The sequence below is a fragment of the Enoplosus armatus genome, chromosome 10 (genome assembly GCF_043641665.1).
Source record: "Enoplosus armatus isolate fEnoArm2 chromosome 10, fEnoArm2.hap1, whole genome shotgun sequence".
Classification (NCBI taxonomy): domain Eukaryota; kingdom Metazoa; phylum Chordata; class Actinopteri; order Centrarchiformes; family Enoplosidae; genus Enoplosus; species Enoplosus armatus.
Window position 1 is genome coordinate 16,465,987 of NC_092189.1, and position 18,502 is coordinate 16,484,488.

The 18,502-nt window shown below is 42.4% G+C and overlaps 1 protein-coding gene across 1 annotated transcript in view; it reads right to left on the reverse strand.

Annotated features, from left to right (window-relative positions):
* Nucleotides 1-12,398: 12,398 nt before the first annotated feature.
* diaph2 (diaphanous-related formin 2) overlaps nt 12,399-18,502 on the reverse strand; it is a 347,338-nt gene continuing 341,234 nt past the window's right edge. The window contains exon 30 of the mRNA XM_070913036.1: nt 12,399-12,735. Within this exon, the coding sequence (XP_070769137.1) occupies nt 12,671-12,735 (65 nt within the window). The 3' untranslated portion in view covers nt 12,399-12,670. The remainder of the gene's footprint in view (nt 12,736-18,502) is intronic.

The following is an 18,502-nucleotide window of genomic DNA, read 5'->3' on the forward strand; positions in this document are numbered from 1 at the left end:
CATTAATTATGTACCAGAAACTGGCCAAAGGCTATATTGTTGTCTACAGTGAAAATTAAATATTGATAAAGCTCCAGCTTTCACCCCAGATTTCATTGTGTTAACAAATATGTTTTGTTTGCAAAACAATTTGAATTTAATAATTCATCAAAAGGGGGAGAGGCCATTATCATTCAGTATGAGCCCTGTGCGGGCTCCAGATGTCAGGGATCATGTCCTCGTACTGACAATACATGCAAAGTCTGTGCCCTCTTTTATACATTATTGAGAGCAAATTCTGCAAGGTGGGTTTAGACATGGGCACGGAGACTGATACATAACATGTATAGGGGTGACCTGAGACTGTCTGTCAGGAAGAGATCGTGACAGAACTACAAAGACGTATTTACACCCATATTCTGTGTGATCAGTGTATCATGTTGCCTCTATGCAAGCAATGACTTTTACTGAAGAGTGATTTTGTCTGTTTCCAACTAAAGAAATAGCTTTTAAAGTAGCCCCGACCAATTTCATTTACATTCTTTAATGACGTATAATCTTTTCATTTTGCAGTACAGGATATTTTCTTCAGCCTTAAGATTCCAAAAGAACTCCCCATGAATACTGGCTGTTTAAAGGTTAAAAACCCACAGGACCACAAATCCAAGGTACAGAGAGATCATAGCATCCCAGCGGGCTATAACATTAGTCACCAGCTTCATGTTGGTCATAAATCTAGCACAGCAGCATCTTGACTCCGCCTGGGAACATGACTGTAATCCTTAACACTGAAATTATTCTTTATTTGTCATTACGGGCTGAAAGGAGGGGAAAACCGTGGCAATTACATTCTTAACCTGGAACATCCAAACCCTATTGACCACTCCGTCAGCCCTTGGTAACAAAGCTTGACTTGACATTCTGTTAGTGGCAGTGCGGGGGCCGCAGAAACGAGGGGAAGTGGTGGCTGATAGGCGTGACGGAGAAGAGAACGAGAGAGAGAGACAGGGGACGCCTGTTTGGGATTTACAGCGTCGACGTGCTCACCTAGCAGCTGACCGTGCTGCTTCACAGGTCAGCCGCTCTAACCGGACTCCATTAATACGCCAGTCCACCTTGTGGCACACTTAATGCTCCAGCGCATCCGCCTTAGGGACAACTTCACTGGCACTTCACTGTAGAACGGAGTAAGAAAGGGAGGAGGAGGCCCGGGGTCCAGGAACAAAGAACCCCTCTGAAAGTAGAAGAGGGGTAAGAAAAAAGTCTCACAGAAAGTTTGAAGATTTATTTTTCTCGCTGAAGACTTATATACTTTTCTGTATGGAACTGTATATGGAGTGAACTTTCACAGCTTCAGCTTGTACAGGCAAAGAACTCTTTCTTTTACAAAGGTCAAAGTTTGTTGTTTTTATGCTTTGGAGTTGACTCGAGTTCATCTGATATACCAGGTTCTACTTTTTTGGCCCCATAGCCTGAAGCACACTTTAGGGACGGGCACGGACATCATGGTATAAATGTGTTTTATGGCCAGGCAGCTGCTGGGGGCAGGCTGTTTTTTATGCTTTCTGGCCGAGTACAACATGGCCACCTGCTTGGCGTAAAACCCACACTGCTATTCGGGGCTTTATGGACACGTTCGGCAACTAAACAAAGATATACAAGGACGTGCACGCGGAGAGCTGCCTGCTGCATATGGTGTGCACTTAAGCAATTCATCGATGCCATAAGCATCGGTGGGAGCAAATCCTCGGCTCCTTGTGGCTTTCACAGCACAACGGGACCTGAGGGATACTGCTTGGTTCATGAACCCACTGATGAATTACTTTTCCTCCGCAAGTCCACGTTTCCCTTAGGCGTGACTGTATGTGTCACTCCTCTGACAACTCTGTTTGCCTAAGCTCCAGAAAGCCTGCTGATTATCCCGAGACCCTGGGTGGAGGTACTGCAACTGGGAGGGGATTCACAGATGATCACCCCTAGGATTCACAGAGGTGAACGTGTGTTTGGGCTGCGGAGGGAGGTGAGTGGCACTCCACCACCTGCTCTTCTGATAAACAAGTTCATGTATGAGGAAGAGAGAAAATGATTATTAGAAGGATTTCAGTGTCATCCCTCCCCCTCTCCCGCTATCTCACTTTCACAACTGCGAGCGGCAGAACAAAATTACTCCCCGCCAGTGAATAATAAGGAAGTTTATGAAACGTGACGAATGCGACGGCGCTCTACATGAAATACCAATGAGGGAGGCGCCCCAGCGTAGCAAATGCTACATCCTAATATCAACAGTCACCTTGTGTTACTCCCTCCACTCCCCAGAAGGACACATCACGGAGAGAGTATGAACACACGGCATAATGCGGTGACATTGACAATCCCAGCGTTGGGTTGCGGGCACGGGCAGGTGAGTGGACACGTGCAGGTGGCATGCCACCACAGAGGGCTGGCACCAGGATGGGCACAGAGGAAGGGGGCGAGAGAGGGGGAAGAAGTGTTGTCATACATTGTCTCAGTCTCGGAGGGGGAGTGTTGGCATTGTCACCTGTGTGCCGACACGCTGTGCGCATATTTCGTCGCAGTGGGGGTCAGAGGAAGTGTGTTCATGACTCAGATACAGTTGTCACTCAGTGTGTGAGTGAGTGAGTCAACTTAGACAACAGTGCTCATTAGAGAAACTAGCTTGGTGTCATACACTCGGAGGAACGTGTGAACATGAGACTGCTGCTGAAACAATTTGAGTCGATCAACAGAAAATTAATCTGTGATAATTGATCGTTTGAGTCATTTATCAAGTAAAATGTTGCTAAAAAGTCACTGATTCCAGTTTTACATTTGGTAAAAATGATGAGTAGACTCATACAAAAAGAATCCCTCTCAATCATCACTTATGACTGTGGCAGTATCTGTGTCTGCGGAGACGTTGCCTTCTGCCTGTATTGTCTTATTTTGCCGTGTTCAGGATGTTTCTGGGCGTCAACCTTTGCCCCTCGTTCTGCCTCTGCTTCTGCCTCCAGCTCTCTCTCCCCCGGGACTTTGCTCTGCCCTGGCTGACACTGTAATCGGTGTCGTCTGAGTCGTAAGTTCGGGAAGCTCCACTAAATTCTCCTGTCTGGACACAAAAACAATTAGCAAATGTTGCTGTTGGCTTGTTGATTGCTGTTTGTAACTCGACAGATTACTAGACATTGCAATTAAGTTATTTTCATGAAGCTCCTCCCTGCCTTTGTTGGAAAACTGCTACGCTTCCTGGCACGTGTCTGACTTCAGTCCATCAGTGGAATAGTGTGACTCACGTGCTTCACAGGGCACCTTTAAAAGATGACAGAAATCATTGATAGATTAATTTAGATTAAAGATAATTATTACCTGCAACCCTACAAGGAACAGTTTGTTCAGCTGGCTCAACACTGACATTGCAGTTTTGTGCTTCACATCCTGCTGTAGGTTTGTCTCCAGGTTACAGCAGCGCCTGTTCATCCACTCTCCCCCTTCTCACTCCTCCACAGCTGAGTGACAAAAGTCTCTCCTGAGTGAAATCATGCGTTTCCCTCTCGCCTTTATCTCTGATGGCCATTCCACTAGCTCACGGGTCATTATTTGCCTGTGGGTGCTACAAAGATGAAAAGTCTACTTTGTTTGCTTGCTCGCACACTTTAAACCTTTCAGTGCAAAATGATTTGTTATGTTTCAACTAGAGCATTATTAATAATCTTGGGTTAAGATGCAGAGCTGAAAAAAACTGTCAGGAGGCCTGAATGGAATGCCCTCTATTTTTTATGAGTGTTTGTGTTGGTGTGTGTGGATTTGTGTGCATGCATGTAAGTTTGTATTTGTAGGGTCAACCCTTTTATCCTCGTCTTTCAGGAGAGAGTGCGTGAGTGTTTGTGCGTTTCTGCATTCTCCGCAGGGACTATTTCAGTTGAGGGCAAAGAACATAGAGAAACTTTGAAAGAGCTTTTATGTACTTTCGAGTGAAATGATCCTAAGAAAGCCTTTTTATAAAAAAAAGAAAAAAAAAAGAAAAATACTTTTTATTCGGGCTTCCACATCCAGAAGGGCACTTACCCAATTACCAAGCACCCTTCCTCCCTTTCTGCATCCATCAATCCCTCCTCTATTCTTAGGCCTGCATCTTCGTTGTGTGTGGAGGCATTGCCATGGGCTAAGAGCATGAGCTTAGTAGTAGAGCAATGTAGGGCATGTCAGTGAGTATACAGTGAGTCAGCCATTTGAAACCACTTTTTGGCCATATTGTAAGGCTTCAAAAGATCATGCAACTAGAAAAAAAGGACAACATATTTGATTACTAATCTTTGCTAATGTTGACTATTTTTGAAGCAAAAGTTTATTGGCCTCATACTTTTTCTGGATGATTAATTTTTGACTTTTGAAATTGTTCAAAAAGAGCAGAAAAAAACCTTCCTTTGATATCACACATTGGCTAAGGTAAAATAGGGCATATACAGATAAGGCTAATACTGTATGACAAGCTAACTGAATGAGAGGTAAACTCATTCTGTCGCCCTCACTTTTGCATCTCAGCTCTTTTTAACTGCAGCCTTGTCACTCAGTAGCCTGAAAGGCAAGACCTCACACAGGTTTGACAGATAAAAGTCTCCTCACTTCATTGCTGTTTGACATTTTGCCTCCCAGAAAAGTTTCACCCTCTCTCTCCCTTTCTTTCTCTCCTTCCATCTCACAAACACACACACACACACACACACACACACACACACACACACACACACACACACTCCCCTCAATGTGAGTCCATCTCCTCTCCTCCTGTCCATCTGCCAGACAAAATGGAGCCTCAGACAAAGGAGACGGAGGCTAACTCAGTGATCTGAATCAAATGGCAAGAGGAGGAGGGTAGCCGAGGAAAAGAGGAGTGATGGGTGCCAGGGAGGGAGCATGGGAGATGTGGGAGACAGAGGGGCTGGGTGGTGAAGGGAGGCATGAGGGGCTAGATGAGAATTTTTTCTGACAGGTTGAAGTCTCCTCTGAGCTGACTCTCTCCCTGCTGGGAGCCATTTCTCCTGGTTGTGGGTGGGGTGAGGCAGGATGGAGAAAAGGAGATATAAGAAGGAGCAATGAACTGTGGTCATGGAAATGCCATGCTGAATGCAGTAGTACCAGCAGTGATCAATAGTAAGCATGCTGTATATCCATTTGACCAACACCAGAGCACAAACTCTTGCAGGTATCTGTAGTATTACATTTCCCACGTTAGGTTAATACCACCATCCCTCAGTGTCAAGTAGCATTATTGGACACAGTGTGACTAGCCAGCACTTGAAGTATACTGACACAGAAGACACATCTGCTGTCTGGGTCATTTTAAAATTTCATGTACTGAAAAAAGGCGTATTGATTTGTAAGTAGTAACACTCCGGCAGGGCAGACTGGACAAACATGGTGACAAGTGACTTCCAGTGACTCCAGGGTTGAGAGAAAAAAAAAACAAGATAAAGAGGGCAGATCATTGATTTGAATGTCTGGGGAGGATGCCTGAGTGTCTGCAAGCGTACCAGAGAGGAGTACAAAAAATGTGTCATAGTCAGATGGTTGGAGACGTTCAAACAGGTTATTCTGGGCGTGAGTGAGGCATAGTGGAGGCCGTGTAGACATCAATGCATGGATGCCAATTCATTGTAGTGCTAAAAAAACAATCAATTTGTCAATCAACCCACAATTAATTAGCATTTCTTTTCCAAAATGCCAAACATCTGCTGGTTTCCTTCTTCTCAAATATGAAAATGTTCTGCTAATTTTAGCATGCTAACACACAATGACAATGCTAATATTCTGATGTTTAGCAGGTAAAGTTTACCACCTGTTCTAGCTTAGCATGTTTGTATGCTAGCATTTGCTAATTAGCCTTAACACAAAGCACCATCAGCTGAAGAAGAAGCTTAATTTGATCTGTAATTCAGTGCGGTTACTGACTAAATTTTAAAAAAATGCAAATGAAACTAGTAGTGTCCTCACACTAAAGCGGGTGATGACAGACTGACAGGCAGACAGACGACCTACTTTACTTAGTAGTAGTAGTAGTACCTAGTCTATTGTTATTGGGAATGTAATAGTAAGGGTTGGAGAAAGATGTAGCACAGACATACTGCGCCAAGTTAACGTAAACTACCACAAAACTAGCCTATAATAGCCTCTACAGTTGTGTAATTATTATTTGGCGGAATCCTATTTTCTCCTACTGGCCCTGCGTCCCTCTGTGGCCCATGTGTTGAGAACTGGTTCTTTCGGGAGCACAATAATTTTTTTTTGCTGTGACCAGCAGCTCTATAGCTTTCTCTGTAGGCCCACAAACATGTCCCCACCCTTTGGCGGCCACAGGCTGAAATTTGGCATGGAATCAAGTGTGTGTGTGTGTGTGTGTGTGTGTGTGTGTGAGAGAGAAGGTGTGAATGAATGAACGTGTGGATGCATGCACGTGGCCGCACCTATTGCAAATTTGCACTTGTTTTTTGCTGCAGTACCACATTTGGCCACTATAGAAAGAAAACAGCTCATGCTGTGACACTGTGTGACATGGATGCATGGATATATTAACAGTGTTAGACTAAAGGCCGGCATCTTAAAAACGCAGTGACTGGTGCAGCGTTGCAGCAGATTATTTAACATACTTTAATATAGACAACAATGTGTGTTTATGACACACACACCTGCAGAACATTAGACAAGTAAATTCCTTCACAGACATATTTATCGAGACACGCATTCGCCCTGAACTTACACATACGTACATTTATAAAACTCTCTTGTTTAAGTGCAAAGAGCTGCTTGAATGAGATTTCTCCTCAGACAGAATTAGCTCAGGTAAGAAGGCAATCTTTACTGTCTGCTTTGTCTCATCTCCATAATGTTTGCGTATTCTCAAGTAGGTGGAAATGCAAAATGAAACATAATTATGCTGTACTCCCGCTGACAACTGATCTGTCACCGCGCGCATTAGAAACACCGCTGTGTGTAGCGTGAAGAAAGAGCGTGGAGAGAGAAAAGAGAACTTGTGTGGGCCTGGCTCATCTCTCAGACTCTGACAGGGCTACTTACCTGGAGGTTGTAAGAATAAAAAACAGGATAAAATAAATAAATAAGTAATACCTGCCACGTACACACCACTGTACCCCTAAGCTCATTAGACAAACACACTCCCCGTATCTCATTCCTAGTTCTACCATCCCAACCAAGACAGATCTCTCACCCTCGGTACAAAGCACAATTACACCAGACCAGACAAATATAGCATGGGGGTATAATCTTTCTGAATCACCTGGAAAGTCAAGAAGATAAAAAAGCCTCCCTTCTTTATAGCTGCAGTGCCGGTGCCTTGTAAGGAACTAGTCTGGCCTCTTTCAGCATGTTTACTTGCAGCCAAGTACAAATTAACCTCCCAAGATCAACAATAAACCTAATTAGAGTTGTGTTCTGCAGCACACATCTCTAAACACAGATCACAGCTTGTTGAGAGATGAATCTCCATCTGTCTGGCTGCACACTGGGAGGAGGAGAGACTCAGAGAAGATCAGTCCCAAGATTCGCAGAACAGAGCTTTGTGTGTTTCTGTGTGTGTGTGTGTGCGCACAGGGAGAGAGTGAGAGAGGCCCTTGTGGCCACGGGGGTTACTTCCCCATGTCAGCCTTTATTTTATGATGTCATGCTGCAGCAGGGAAGCGGGACATGGCACACGCAGGGAGAACATGCCATTGGATTTGAGCATGTTTTGGGGGGGGGTAACACTAAGGGGTTAGGACAGGAACAGCTCTGCCCTGCCATTTGACACACACTCCTGGGACTCACAGCCAGACAGGGAGGAACACATGGGTGTGGAAACAGGAGAGTCAATACGTCTCACAAAGTCAAGTGCACACACACACACACATATGCAGGATTTATTTTTCCCACGTTTGCTACACAAAAATAAAATACGGTCTTGCATTTATTATTAATTTTAACCTCAGATTGCCTATAACAGAATCAGTCACATTTCTTTTTTTTTTGACTGTCTACGAGAGATGAAATCCACGGAAAATGTTTCCCTGGTTATCGCATTAAATCCTTCAGTATCAAATAATAAACAAATTATTGGATTTCTACACCGTCTTTCCTTGTCCTCTAACTTGGGGCCGGAAAATTTGTAGTCACAGGGGAGATTTTAAGGTCTGAAAAATGATTAAAAAGGGCAATTTTTCTGGATATGTATTTTCTGACTCTGTAGTAATTTCCCTAAGCTGCCATTGGACATGGCAGCATTATCACTTTGCCTTTGACACTGTGCAAGATAAAGCAGTGGGGGACACCAAGGTCCAAAAATGTTGCTTTTATAGGTAGGAGCTGTCCCATTCATCATGTGCTAACACCTAGAGCTCTCTGTAATCCCTGTCCATAAGTCAGCGTGGGGGCAGGTATCTTCTGCCCTGCCACAAAGTAAACTGAGGACGTAATTTCAGACCAGAGCATTTGGAGAAACAAAAGGTGAAGACTTGAGTTGATTAAGAAATATTTCAATACATCTGACCTGCAAATGAGTAAAAGAAAAAAGACAAAGTATCTTTCAGAAATCAGTTTATATGACAAAGTGGTTATTATTTAGTATCATAATCCATTACATATTCTATGGAAGGACAGTGTGCATAACCATTTTGTTTTTTCATGTTCTTAAGGATACAAATAAACTTAAAATGTTACAAATATAAATGTTTCTTAAGACAATAAAACATACTCAGTGACACCAAGGAGGGTAGGCAGGGATATGGCAGCTTACACATTGTGGTCGGACAGGGTTTGTCAACAGTTAGGAGCGTCGTTTGTTGATTCAGCGGCAATTGGTCTTCCAAGAATCAATAGTAAGCTCTAACAAAGTAGGAAAGAAGTGGATATGTGGCAGCTGGAACTATTTACCAAAAGAAATTCTTTGCACATAGTTCACTCTGTTAGTGGCAATGTTGTATTCAAACATCTCGAACAACTCTTCCTCTGCCTGAGCAGAATATCTTGTGAGGTAAAGTGCACAGTCAGTGAGTGGAAGTTACATTGCAATTTTTTTTTCTTTTAATTAAAGCGCTTGCCACCAACCACCACCAAAAATGGCACCTTTTACAGTTTTTGATAAATCTTTCATACCCCTGCCTCCTCATTCTTACAATTAGCATGAGCACATATCATCGGTTCAGGTTTGTTAGTTACAAGCTAGAAGACAATGGGATGATCGGCCCAAACACACAGAGGCCTGTTTTTTCACACTAAAATGATGGAGCAGTTCAGGTTCTTTGACCTGAGACTCTCCTGCTATTTTCTATAAAAACACGTAATTCTGATTATCCTAAAAGATGGGATGGGGGAGAAACACAACAATCACTTACAGGGACGATGGGCGACGTTGTCATTGTAGAAGTTCATAGTTGAAAGTTGTCTACGCTGCTTTTATTAAGACAGATTATTTCCAACTTTCATGTTTTGAGCCACTGCTTTCCAGCCATTTGATCTATTGAATGGCAACACACAAACCTAAAGTTTTATGATGCTTTTTTCCCCCCCTATTCAGTTTTGTGTTACATCATTCAAAAAACAAAAGTGTTCATAGATCACTGTTGCCGGAAAGAAGCATCTGGAACTTCTGCAATGACTAACACCATATCTCTTAGCTCAATACGCTCTACAATGGCATCATGACAAAAGTTTTTTTTAAACTCCAAATAAATTACATCTTACAAAAGATGTTTGAGTGTTTAAGATAATAAAATACCACATGACTATCAGTTTGTAATCACATCAAAATCTCCTACTTTGCATGACTTACTTAATGTCTTAATTGGATCAACTTTTATCAAACAAAAAATAAAATAAAAACATATTTTTTTTATGTCTGTACAATCTTTCCTCATACCTACTCCCTTTGATACACGAAACAAAACAAAAAACAGGAATGTTCCATCATTGTATGGGGAGAACTGTGCGTTTTCCACCAAAAAAATAAAATGAAATAAAAAGTTGGCACATGGGAAAAAAAAAAAATCTGAATTGATTGAATAATGAAGAAAGCGTTTTCAGCCGAATTATTCATAAAGAGATAGACACTAATTGTCAGTCACAAACCACTGGTTGTTGAGGCATGTACAGTATCCAATCAGAAGGTCAAAAAACACCAAATGTTACAGCAGACATTGGTGGGGGGAAAAAAAAGAAGATCTTATTCAATACTTAGGCGAGGTGGTGTTGAGGACAAAGGGCGAGTTGCGATTAGAAAAAGGAAATCACTGCCTGTGATAGCTTTGATCTCTGCTGTACACAACACATCTTTAAAAACGCCTATCTGTGTAGAATCCCTTATGCAGAAACCTCATTCGCTATGCCTTCTCGGAGCGGCTGCTCGAAACCTTATATTCAGAGGAGAATTATTGTCTCCTTAAATATGCAGACTTCTCTCGGCGCATTGTGGATGCACCTTGAGCCGAGATGATGTGTAAAATTGCATTTTTAGAAGCATGCAGGCTGGGAGAGGAAGCATCATGAAACAGACACATCACCAGCAGCACTGACAGACTGTTTAAATGAAAAATCTCCATCTATTCAGCCCAGGAGTCAAGCACACTGAATCCTATTTTGCCTGGGTTCCTGTTCCGATTACTGAGCTGGCATGGTGCACACACACACACACACACACACACACACACACACACACAAACACAAACACACACAAAGCCTAAAGCAGAGTTATGGTATTACTAAAGTAACCCGTGTTTTGGTAAAAGGGTCACTTATACCATTAGTGCTGGGGAACTGGAGGCCGTTTGGAGACTCACTTGCTAAGACAAGCATCATCTTGTCTTCTGTGCCCCGTTAGTCGATTATTCTGGTCATGCCCGCTCTCCATGTGGATTCAATGGTTGTTTTTAGTAGCATCTGCTTACAGTTTAGGGCAGTGAGGGGACAGGGCCGCCCTAGGCATGAATATATGAATAAGCAGTTCACATGAAGAAGCCGTGTGACAGAGGGCCCTTAGAGGGGAACAGCTTACAGCAAAGTTTCAACTATTTTGTACACGAACACCAAGCATCAGGTGTTTGTTTCGGTGGTGGTGGGAGATGTTACCGAAAACAGATGTAAAGTAGTTAGTCATGACTGCACACATCCCACCAGGAAACCGGGTCTTTAATAGAGTGTTAGAGTTTGTAGTCCTAAACCCCTTTAGTGTTTGAGCCGTGGATTCCCTCAGTAGATTTTGAGTGCTTTTTTCCCCCAAAGATTTTTTATTTTTTTTTAAATTTATGAATAAAATACTTCCTGTGGTTCGTGTAAGACTAAAAACATTTCACATTTTGTTCTACAATAAAAATGTATCCATTGAAATCACAGCTGTGAATCTTTAAGCTGCTTAGCCCTGTTTATATTAATTACACGTCTGTTCGACTTGGTAAAATATATCTAAACTGTGTTCGTTTGACCCTGTATGTCTTGGTTTTCCTACAGAGCTTATTTATCTATTTTTTTTTTATTTCTTTTTTACTTTTCACCACTGGTCTCCAAACAGATGTAATTTCTGGACTTATTTTTAGAGTCTTCAGATAAAAATAAGAGATTGAAATAGATTGCTATTAAAAATGTTGTAATACCTTTGTATAATCAACCACCCCCCACTGAAAACCTGTGTGACAGCAGGAAAGGTCAAAGGGTCATGTTAGCTTCTCTAGGCAGTTATTTGCATTTAGAAATGTGTCAGTCTCTCGTGTTAACAGCAAAAGCGACCTTGGGACAGAGATCAGCACCCGGAGGCATCGGTTAGATATTACACAACTAAAAATAAAATGCATCTTGTCAAAAAGGAGATTACAGTTTCAAGATCCATGAGTCACATGCTCTGAAACAATCGTAGCAGACAGGGGGCCATCTCTTGTGGCTTTGTGGGATATGTAATGAAGTTATATGAGTCATGTGGACATTTCTTAGTAAAAATAGTTTTGATGTCGGTTGAAGGAAGGATTGACAGTTTTATACAACCACTCCCTCTTCCGTTAAGAGTTCAGTGAGTGTGTTGAAGAAAACGTCAGCAGGCTGTAGGATTTGCCAACATGGGTGTTGAATCCGTTTAAAGTCTTCCGTTTAAAGGACAGCTGGCCTGCTGCTCCTTTCATGAACGTACTGTATGCGGTTCGTTTTTCAGGATGACGAGCATACACTACGGTGCAGTCCTACTTGGCAGAATGTCTGATTTCAACACACTGCATGTTTTATGTCAAGACTGAACTGTAGTATTTTGATTAAAAAAAGGATTAGTAGAAGGCTTGGACTTGCAAGAAAGAATTACCAAGCAATGAAAACCTTTCATTTCTGCAGCAACCTTAAAGATGTGATTTTTTTTAATCTTTTTCTTTTATAAATCAAACTATCTAGAGAGGACATGAACATTTGGAGTGATGAGAAAGTACTGAATAAATATGTAAGGCGTCAGACGAACAGCATGAAAATTAAATGTCTGTGTATGATGTACTGTAGATTCTTCAACTCTGTGGCTTCTTCAGGCATTTTCGTTCCACACTTGGGGCTGTGTGTGTGTGTGTGTGTGTGTGTGTGTGTGTGTGTGTGAGGGCTGGTCTCTCCCGCCTTCAGATGTCTTCCAGGTCTCCACCTCGCAGGCCTCTTTGGCACTTATCTAGCGTCTTGTGGTAGGCGCGGGCGATCATCGAGCTTGGTGATTTGCGTTGTGGCGTGAACGAGACCTTTCCAGGACTGCGCGGCGGTTGTCTGTTCAGAAAAAAAGAAAGAGGAACAAAGAGTGAGACTGAGAAAGAACAAGAAAGTGTTGTCGCATTGATCCACACAGGCACACAGGAGCACAACTAAATGAAAGACTGTATAGAGAAACTAAGGGAGTCAGAGAAAAGGGACGGTAAGGAGAGAAGAAACAACATGAAGCAAATCCAGGCTGATTGAGAGGCAAGCAGCAGGGGAGGATGGAGAAACAGAAGAAGCTGCTGGAGTTGAGGTGCTTGTGTCTGGTGTCATAGCTCCTGATCCAGGCTTCCACTCAAGAGCCCCTCAACTACTCTCACATTAGATGCAGCATATGCACAGAAGACAAAGTAAATGCACACATGTCGGTACACACAGAAAACAAGAGGAGGCAGGAGAAATGATAAGACTATATATACAGTACATATAGAACACAGAAAGATAAGGACCACAAGACCTGTTTCTTTGTGAGATCAAATGGTACAACATGTCAGGATACAAACCTTTGATCCAAAAATTGAAAATGAAATAAAATCAGAAGTAAAAAATAAGTAGCTCCTTTATACCCGGTGATTGGTGGCACTGAATGTTTCACTGCTGTGTTTGTGGTCAGAAAGCAGGGCCAATATCACTTTGGGGTTTTCTCAGTTGCCAGTGCTATGACAGAGTCATACAAACACTGCCTCCCATGCTATCCAGCCATGCCTGCCCAGAAATGCCCATGGCATCCGCTGGGCAGCCAGGTGGCAGGTGGGGCTGGACAGAACCAGGAAGCATAGCCATGGAGATGACTGCAGGCACACCCACATAGGACTCCCTGGTGTTTCCAAGCGCGCCGCCACCGCTATGCCCATTAGTCAGTGCCAGCTGTAGGGTGCCAGGCGTCCTGGGCTGGGCGTTGTTTAATGGCACTCGCTTCATCCATCATGTCAGGTAATGAGCTGAGAGTGACTGTGATGGCTAGGAACATACACGAACACACACACACACACACACACACACACACACACACACACACACACACACACACACACACACACAGACTCCCACCCAGAACAGAAAGCTCTCCTTTAGATTGGATACAAAGCATCATGCAGATGGTGCACAGGAGGAGAGAGGGAAGGAGCAGAAAGAGCGAAAAGAAGACAGATCGAGATGTTTAAAAAAAAAAGAAGGGATGAAAGGTTCTGTATTCTCTGCTTCTTTCCGTGTAACATAGATTCATATACAGTAGCTGATCGCTAAAGCTAACATGTTCAGGCACCGTGTCCACAAAACATCATCACTAATTATCCATGCACTCTTTGTACGTCCACAGGTTGTGCTTCAGTCTGTGAACAGGATTTATACAACCTGCCTCCTTTCAAAACAAACATAGTACATAGTACACAAATAAAAAGAAAGAATGGGGACAGAATTGAAGAAGAAAAAAAAGTAGATCATACACAATCCATCCTTGCCAATCACTTGCTAGCCCAATTGCTGTAACCTCATTTCTGGGCAAGAGGAGCATAAAAAACGGAGCTGGGAGAATACAGACCCTCTCTCTAATGTGGGGTCACCCTGGGCTACATCTATTACAGTAAATAGGATGGGGGGTGGAGAGACAGCAGAAAGGATCAAAGAGAAGACTATACAAAAAAGGCCTTAAATGAACCGGGAGACAAGTGAAATCATAAAAGACAAACTGGAACAATCCACAAACAGATCTATAAAAAAAAATACAACTACTGGGGGTTTGAACAGGGGCTGCACTAACACTATTTTTTCCAGTCAAGTACAACAAGATATACATTTTTTGAGTCACATTATACAACACATTATATACAGAATATCCACCATCAAACCAACCTTTTAAAAAGTCTCATTTTTATTGAAATATAACGTAAAGTCTAGTTTGTATCAAGTAGTTTGTTTACAGTAACCTATAATTTTTGATATCTTGTTACGGTCAAATAAGCAAAAGCACTCTGGACTCCAACTCATGATCAGCTCTTGTCACCAATACAGCATACTTATAGTGAGCCTTAGTATTGATTCAAAGAACAGGTGTATGAAGAGGCAGCCATTTTGTACGCTGTGTAAACTGAAAACAATGTAGACCATTAGTGTGACCACTTGTTGAGACTGCACACGAACAATGCCATAGAGTAGGGCCGCTTTTCATGGAATGACAAATAAAAAAGTGCCCTTTTGGTGGGGGGGGGGGGGGGGGGGGACTGCATCTCGCTCAATTTCCTGAATTGCTTTCATCAAAGACTTTGCAAAAAAGGGAAAAAACTTCCAGGGAAATGCATCTCCCACCAGAGGATCCTTGAACGGAGAGCGATTGGCTTCTCATAAAGACTTTTCTGTTCCTATCTTCAGGTGCATAAAAGCCCATCCCTTCCCACCCCACATCAATCTATCACAACAATTGAACAAACAGCTGCCATTTCTACTGGGAGAGAAACATCACTACTAGCCTCTACTGAATTGAATGCTTCAAGCGCAAACACACACACACACACACACACACACACACATGCAGACGGGGAGGGAAACAAAGTGAGGCAGGGGGATAGGAGGAGAGATCCACACAAAAGACAAACTATACGGTTTTTGGAGCACTGATTGCAACTCTTTCTACACGCATTGGTTTTGATGGCTTCTTTACCTGCTTCTCCCAGAGGCAACATCTTTCCGAGTTACAGTAGGCACGACACAGAGGAGCACAAGAACAGAAGAAGAAATTGACAAAAAGAAGAGCAGGTATTCCATGTTTCAGCAGGGAGATGTTGGCATACCAGAACTTAATTAAATGCTGGCTGGCACCGTTTCTCAAAATGTTACTAAATGCACTGAGGATTTCAATGAGGGTGGGCAGATGGAGGAGGAAGTCACTGACACACACACACACACACACACACGCATACACTATCTCTTCCTCTCTCTCTCTCTCTCTCTCTCTCACACACAGACACACACACACACACACACACACAGAAATAAGTACATTGTTGCTTAAGTGTTCAAGCTCTACACAGAGAAACGGCTCAGTGCATTGCTTTGAGGAACACACTCCCCCTCTGTTTCTAACACACACAAGCACATCCTTGCGTGTATATCATGATGATCCCTGCCACAAGGGAGAGGCTCTGAATAAGACAAGGGTAATAGGACGAGGAGAGGACGCCAAGATTACTAAACAGCTAAAGCAGAGGCCTTAAGCCGGCGCAGTCAACTCCAACCTTCTCCTGCCTGTTTGGAGGGCCTCCAGTGAGATGTCATTTCATGTTATGATAGACGATAGAGCTGCAGTTTCCCTAGTGGATTCCCCAAAAGAGATTAAATATCATAATGACTTTTGTGTTGCTGTCATCTTTGGCTAATTACGTAGAATTACATCATGATAAGCCTCTATGAACCGCAAAAGAAGGAGAAGCTGCCAGTCATCTATCAGACGCTTTCAGCATGGGATACTTTGAGGAATTACCTCTCAGTGGCCAGTACAAACAGGAAGCCTTTTAGAGGGATTGTGCTATGTTAGTTAAATATCATCTGGGTAAAATCAGACTCTGGGCCAACATCTAAACATGGTACTCGCATTCATCAAGGCCACAATAACAAGGTCAGGTTCACATAATCACCAATCATGTGTGCAAATAGCTGCAGAAGGCAAACAGGACGCATCATGAGGCAGGACTGGAGCTGCATCTATTGTACAATATCTCTGCATTCATGCAATTCATGCATTCGCTGTCTTTTGTGCTAAACAAGTGAGCAGTGACAACATTTCTCTGACATGTCACTGCCTTTGTCTAATTCCCTCAGAGTGCACTTAATATTTTGATGAGATAAAATATAATAAAGGTGATTAAATCTGTGCTCGCTGCGCATCAACATGTTGTGTTTGCCTCTCTGTCGAGTGGGAGAGTGTCTGCAGCACTAGCAGCAGCAACCGCCGCAACCTTCTATCACCTCTTTTCATCTCCTCCACCTCCCCTTCCCCCCCTCTTTCCCCTCTGCCAGCCTCCAAGCTACAGAGTAATGGAACTCCCTACACAGAAACAAGATACGGTGTATAAATGGGATGCAGAGGGAGAGAAGCTATTTCTTCCCTCTGAAAGTTATGGGCCGGGTATCGCAAAACTACAGTCGTGGCAAACACAGCCCCTCGTTCACTGGTAAGAGTAATCACTCCAAACAAGGAGCAGGGGAGGGAAAAATAGTGCAACTGAAGAAAAGGTAAGTTCAGTTGTGGAGAGCTAGAAAAATGGAGGACTGGGGGAAGGGGGGTAGGACGGTGGGTGGGTCAAAGAAGAAAGAGTGTAGTGACTCTTTTCTATCTGATGTACAAGTCACTCATTGATACAACAAGCAGCTGAAATGTATACAAGCAATGCAGGACGGAAGATATCAGGATTAAAAGCCCAACACGCCTTCTGTCAGCTACTGCACTATTACACTTTCTTCTCTTTGGCATCCAAAAGTTTTTCCTGCTGCAAAAAGATAATGTTTATTGTAGTTTACGGTCAACTAAGGTAATCTTGCTTCTGGTAACAAAAGCTGAAGAGAGAAATTATGATTTTGTGGAAGAGTTTCTGTAAGTAAGTAAAAAACTAAAACAAGAAATTGTTGCATTTTAAAATCCATTTTTTTGGTATGAATTTTGTAATTGATATTTGAATGTAATTTTCATCTTGTTTTAAATGTTGAACTTATACACCCTAATTGCATGTGTGTGTCCCACATTAATGGGGAAATATTTTGCTTGAAAACATGTAGTTTTGCCATCACTGAATACTGTTTTCTTTTCTTTTAATCACATTTCTTTATCTAATTTACTTTATTGACACATCCAGTTCCTCTCATTCTGCCTCACCAACATTTTCAGTTATTGATTTCCTATGTGTCCTTGAAAGACAGAGATAAATTCTCTGGGGAACAAACATTATTATGTTATTTTCAAATCAAAGTCAACTGAACGTGAGATCCTCGTAGTCGAAACACAACATGCCTTTTAGCTGCATTATATCTGCGGAGGTTTATGGAGAAACTGCATTGACTTCTCTCTCAAGTTGTGTTCCTCAACTATGAATCACCTTTAGCCAGTGTTTTTTTTATTTTTTTATTAGTGTACAAATGTGAGGGGATCTCACGCGAGGGGGCTGCAATCCGATGCTTGATGTGTTTTGGTATGTTTTCTCAGCATGCCATGGCAGGCAGAGGCGATCAGAATGGCATGACAGAGGGAAATGCCTAAGACAGGCCTGGATAAACATGCTGAGGCAAGATACTGAAATTCTCCCACTCTCTGTGTTTCTCACTCTTTTATACACACAGTATTTCTTTGTCTCGCTTTTTTCTCTTTTTCAATTTCCTTCTTTTGCCCTCTCATACTTTTCTCTTTTTAATCCCCCTTATTACTGATTACCGCAAATGTTTACTCTATTCGTTATATTAACGTACATCACCCCTGTCCCCACTGCGTAACATTAACGCACCCACCCCCTATCTGGACACTTTACTTTATTCTGGTCACTGCACTGTTGTTATTTATCTTATCTTATTTTTTATTTTTATTTTTATTCTTATTCTTATTTTAGCTTTTATATTCTACTTATTTGTTATCAAAACAATAGCACCTTCAGACCTCAGCAAATTCCTTGTAATGTATGTTACTTGGCAATAAACAGTTTCTGATTCTGATTCTGATTCGGGTTTACTACAAAAAGCCGGCCACTTGTGATTTCTAAACACCCGGGACGCACAGACAGCAATCTAAACCCACATTTTA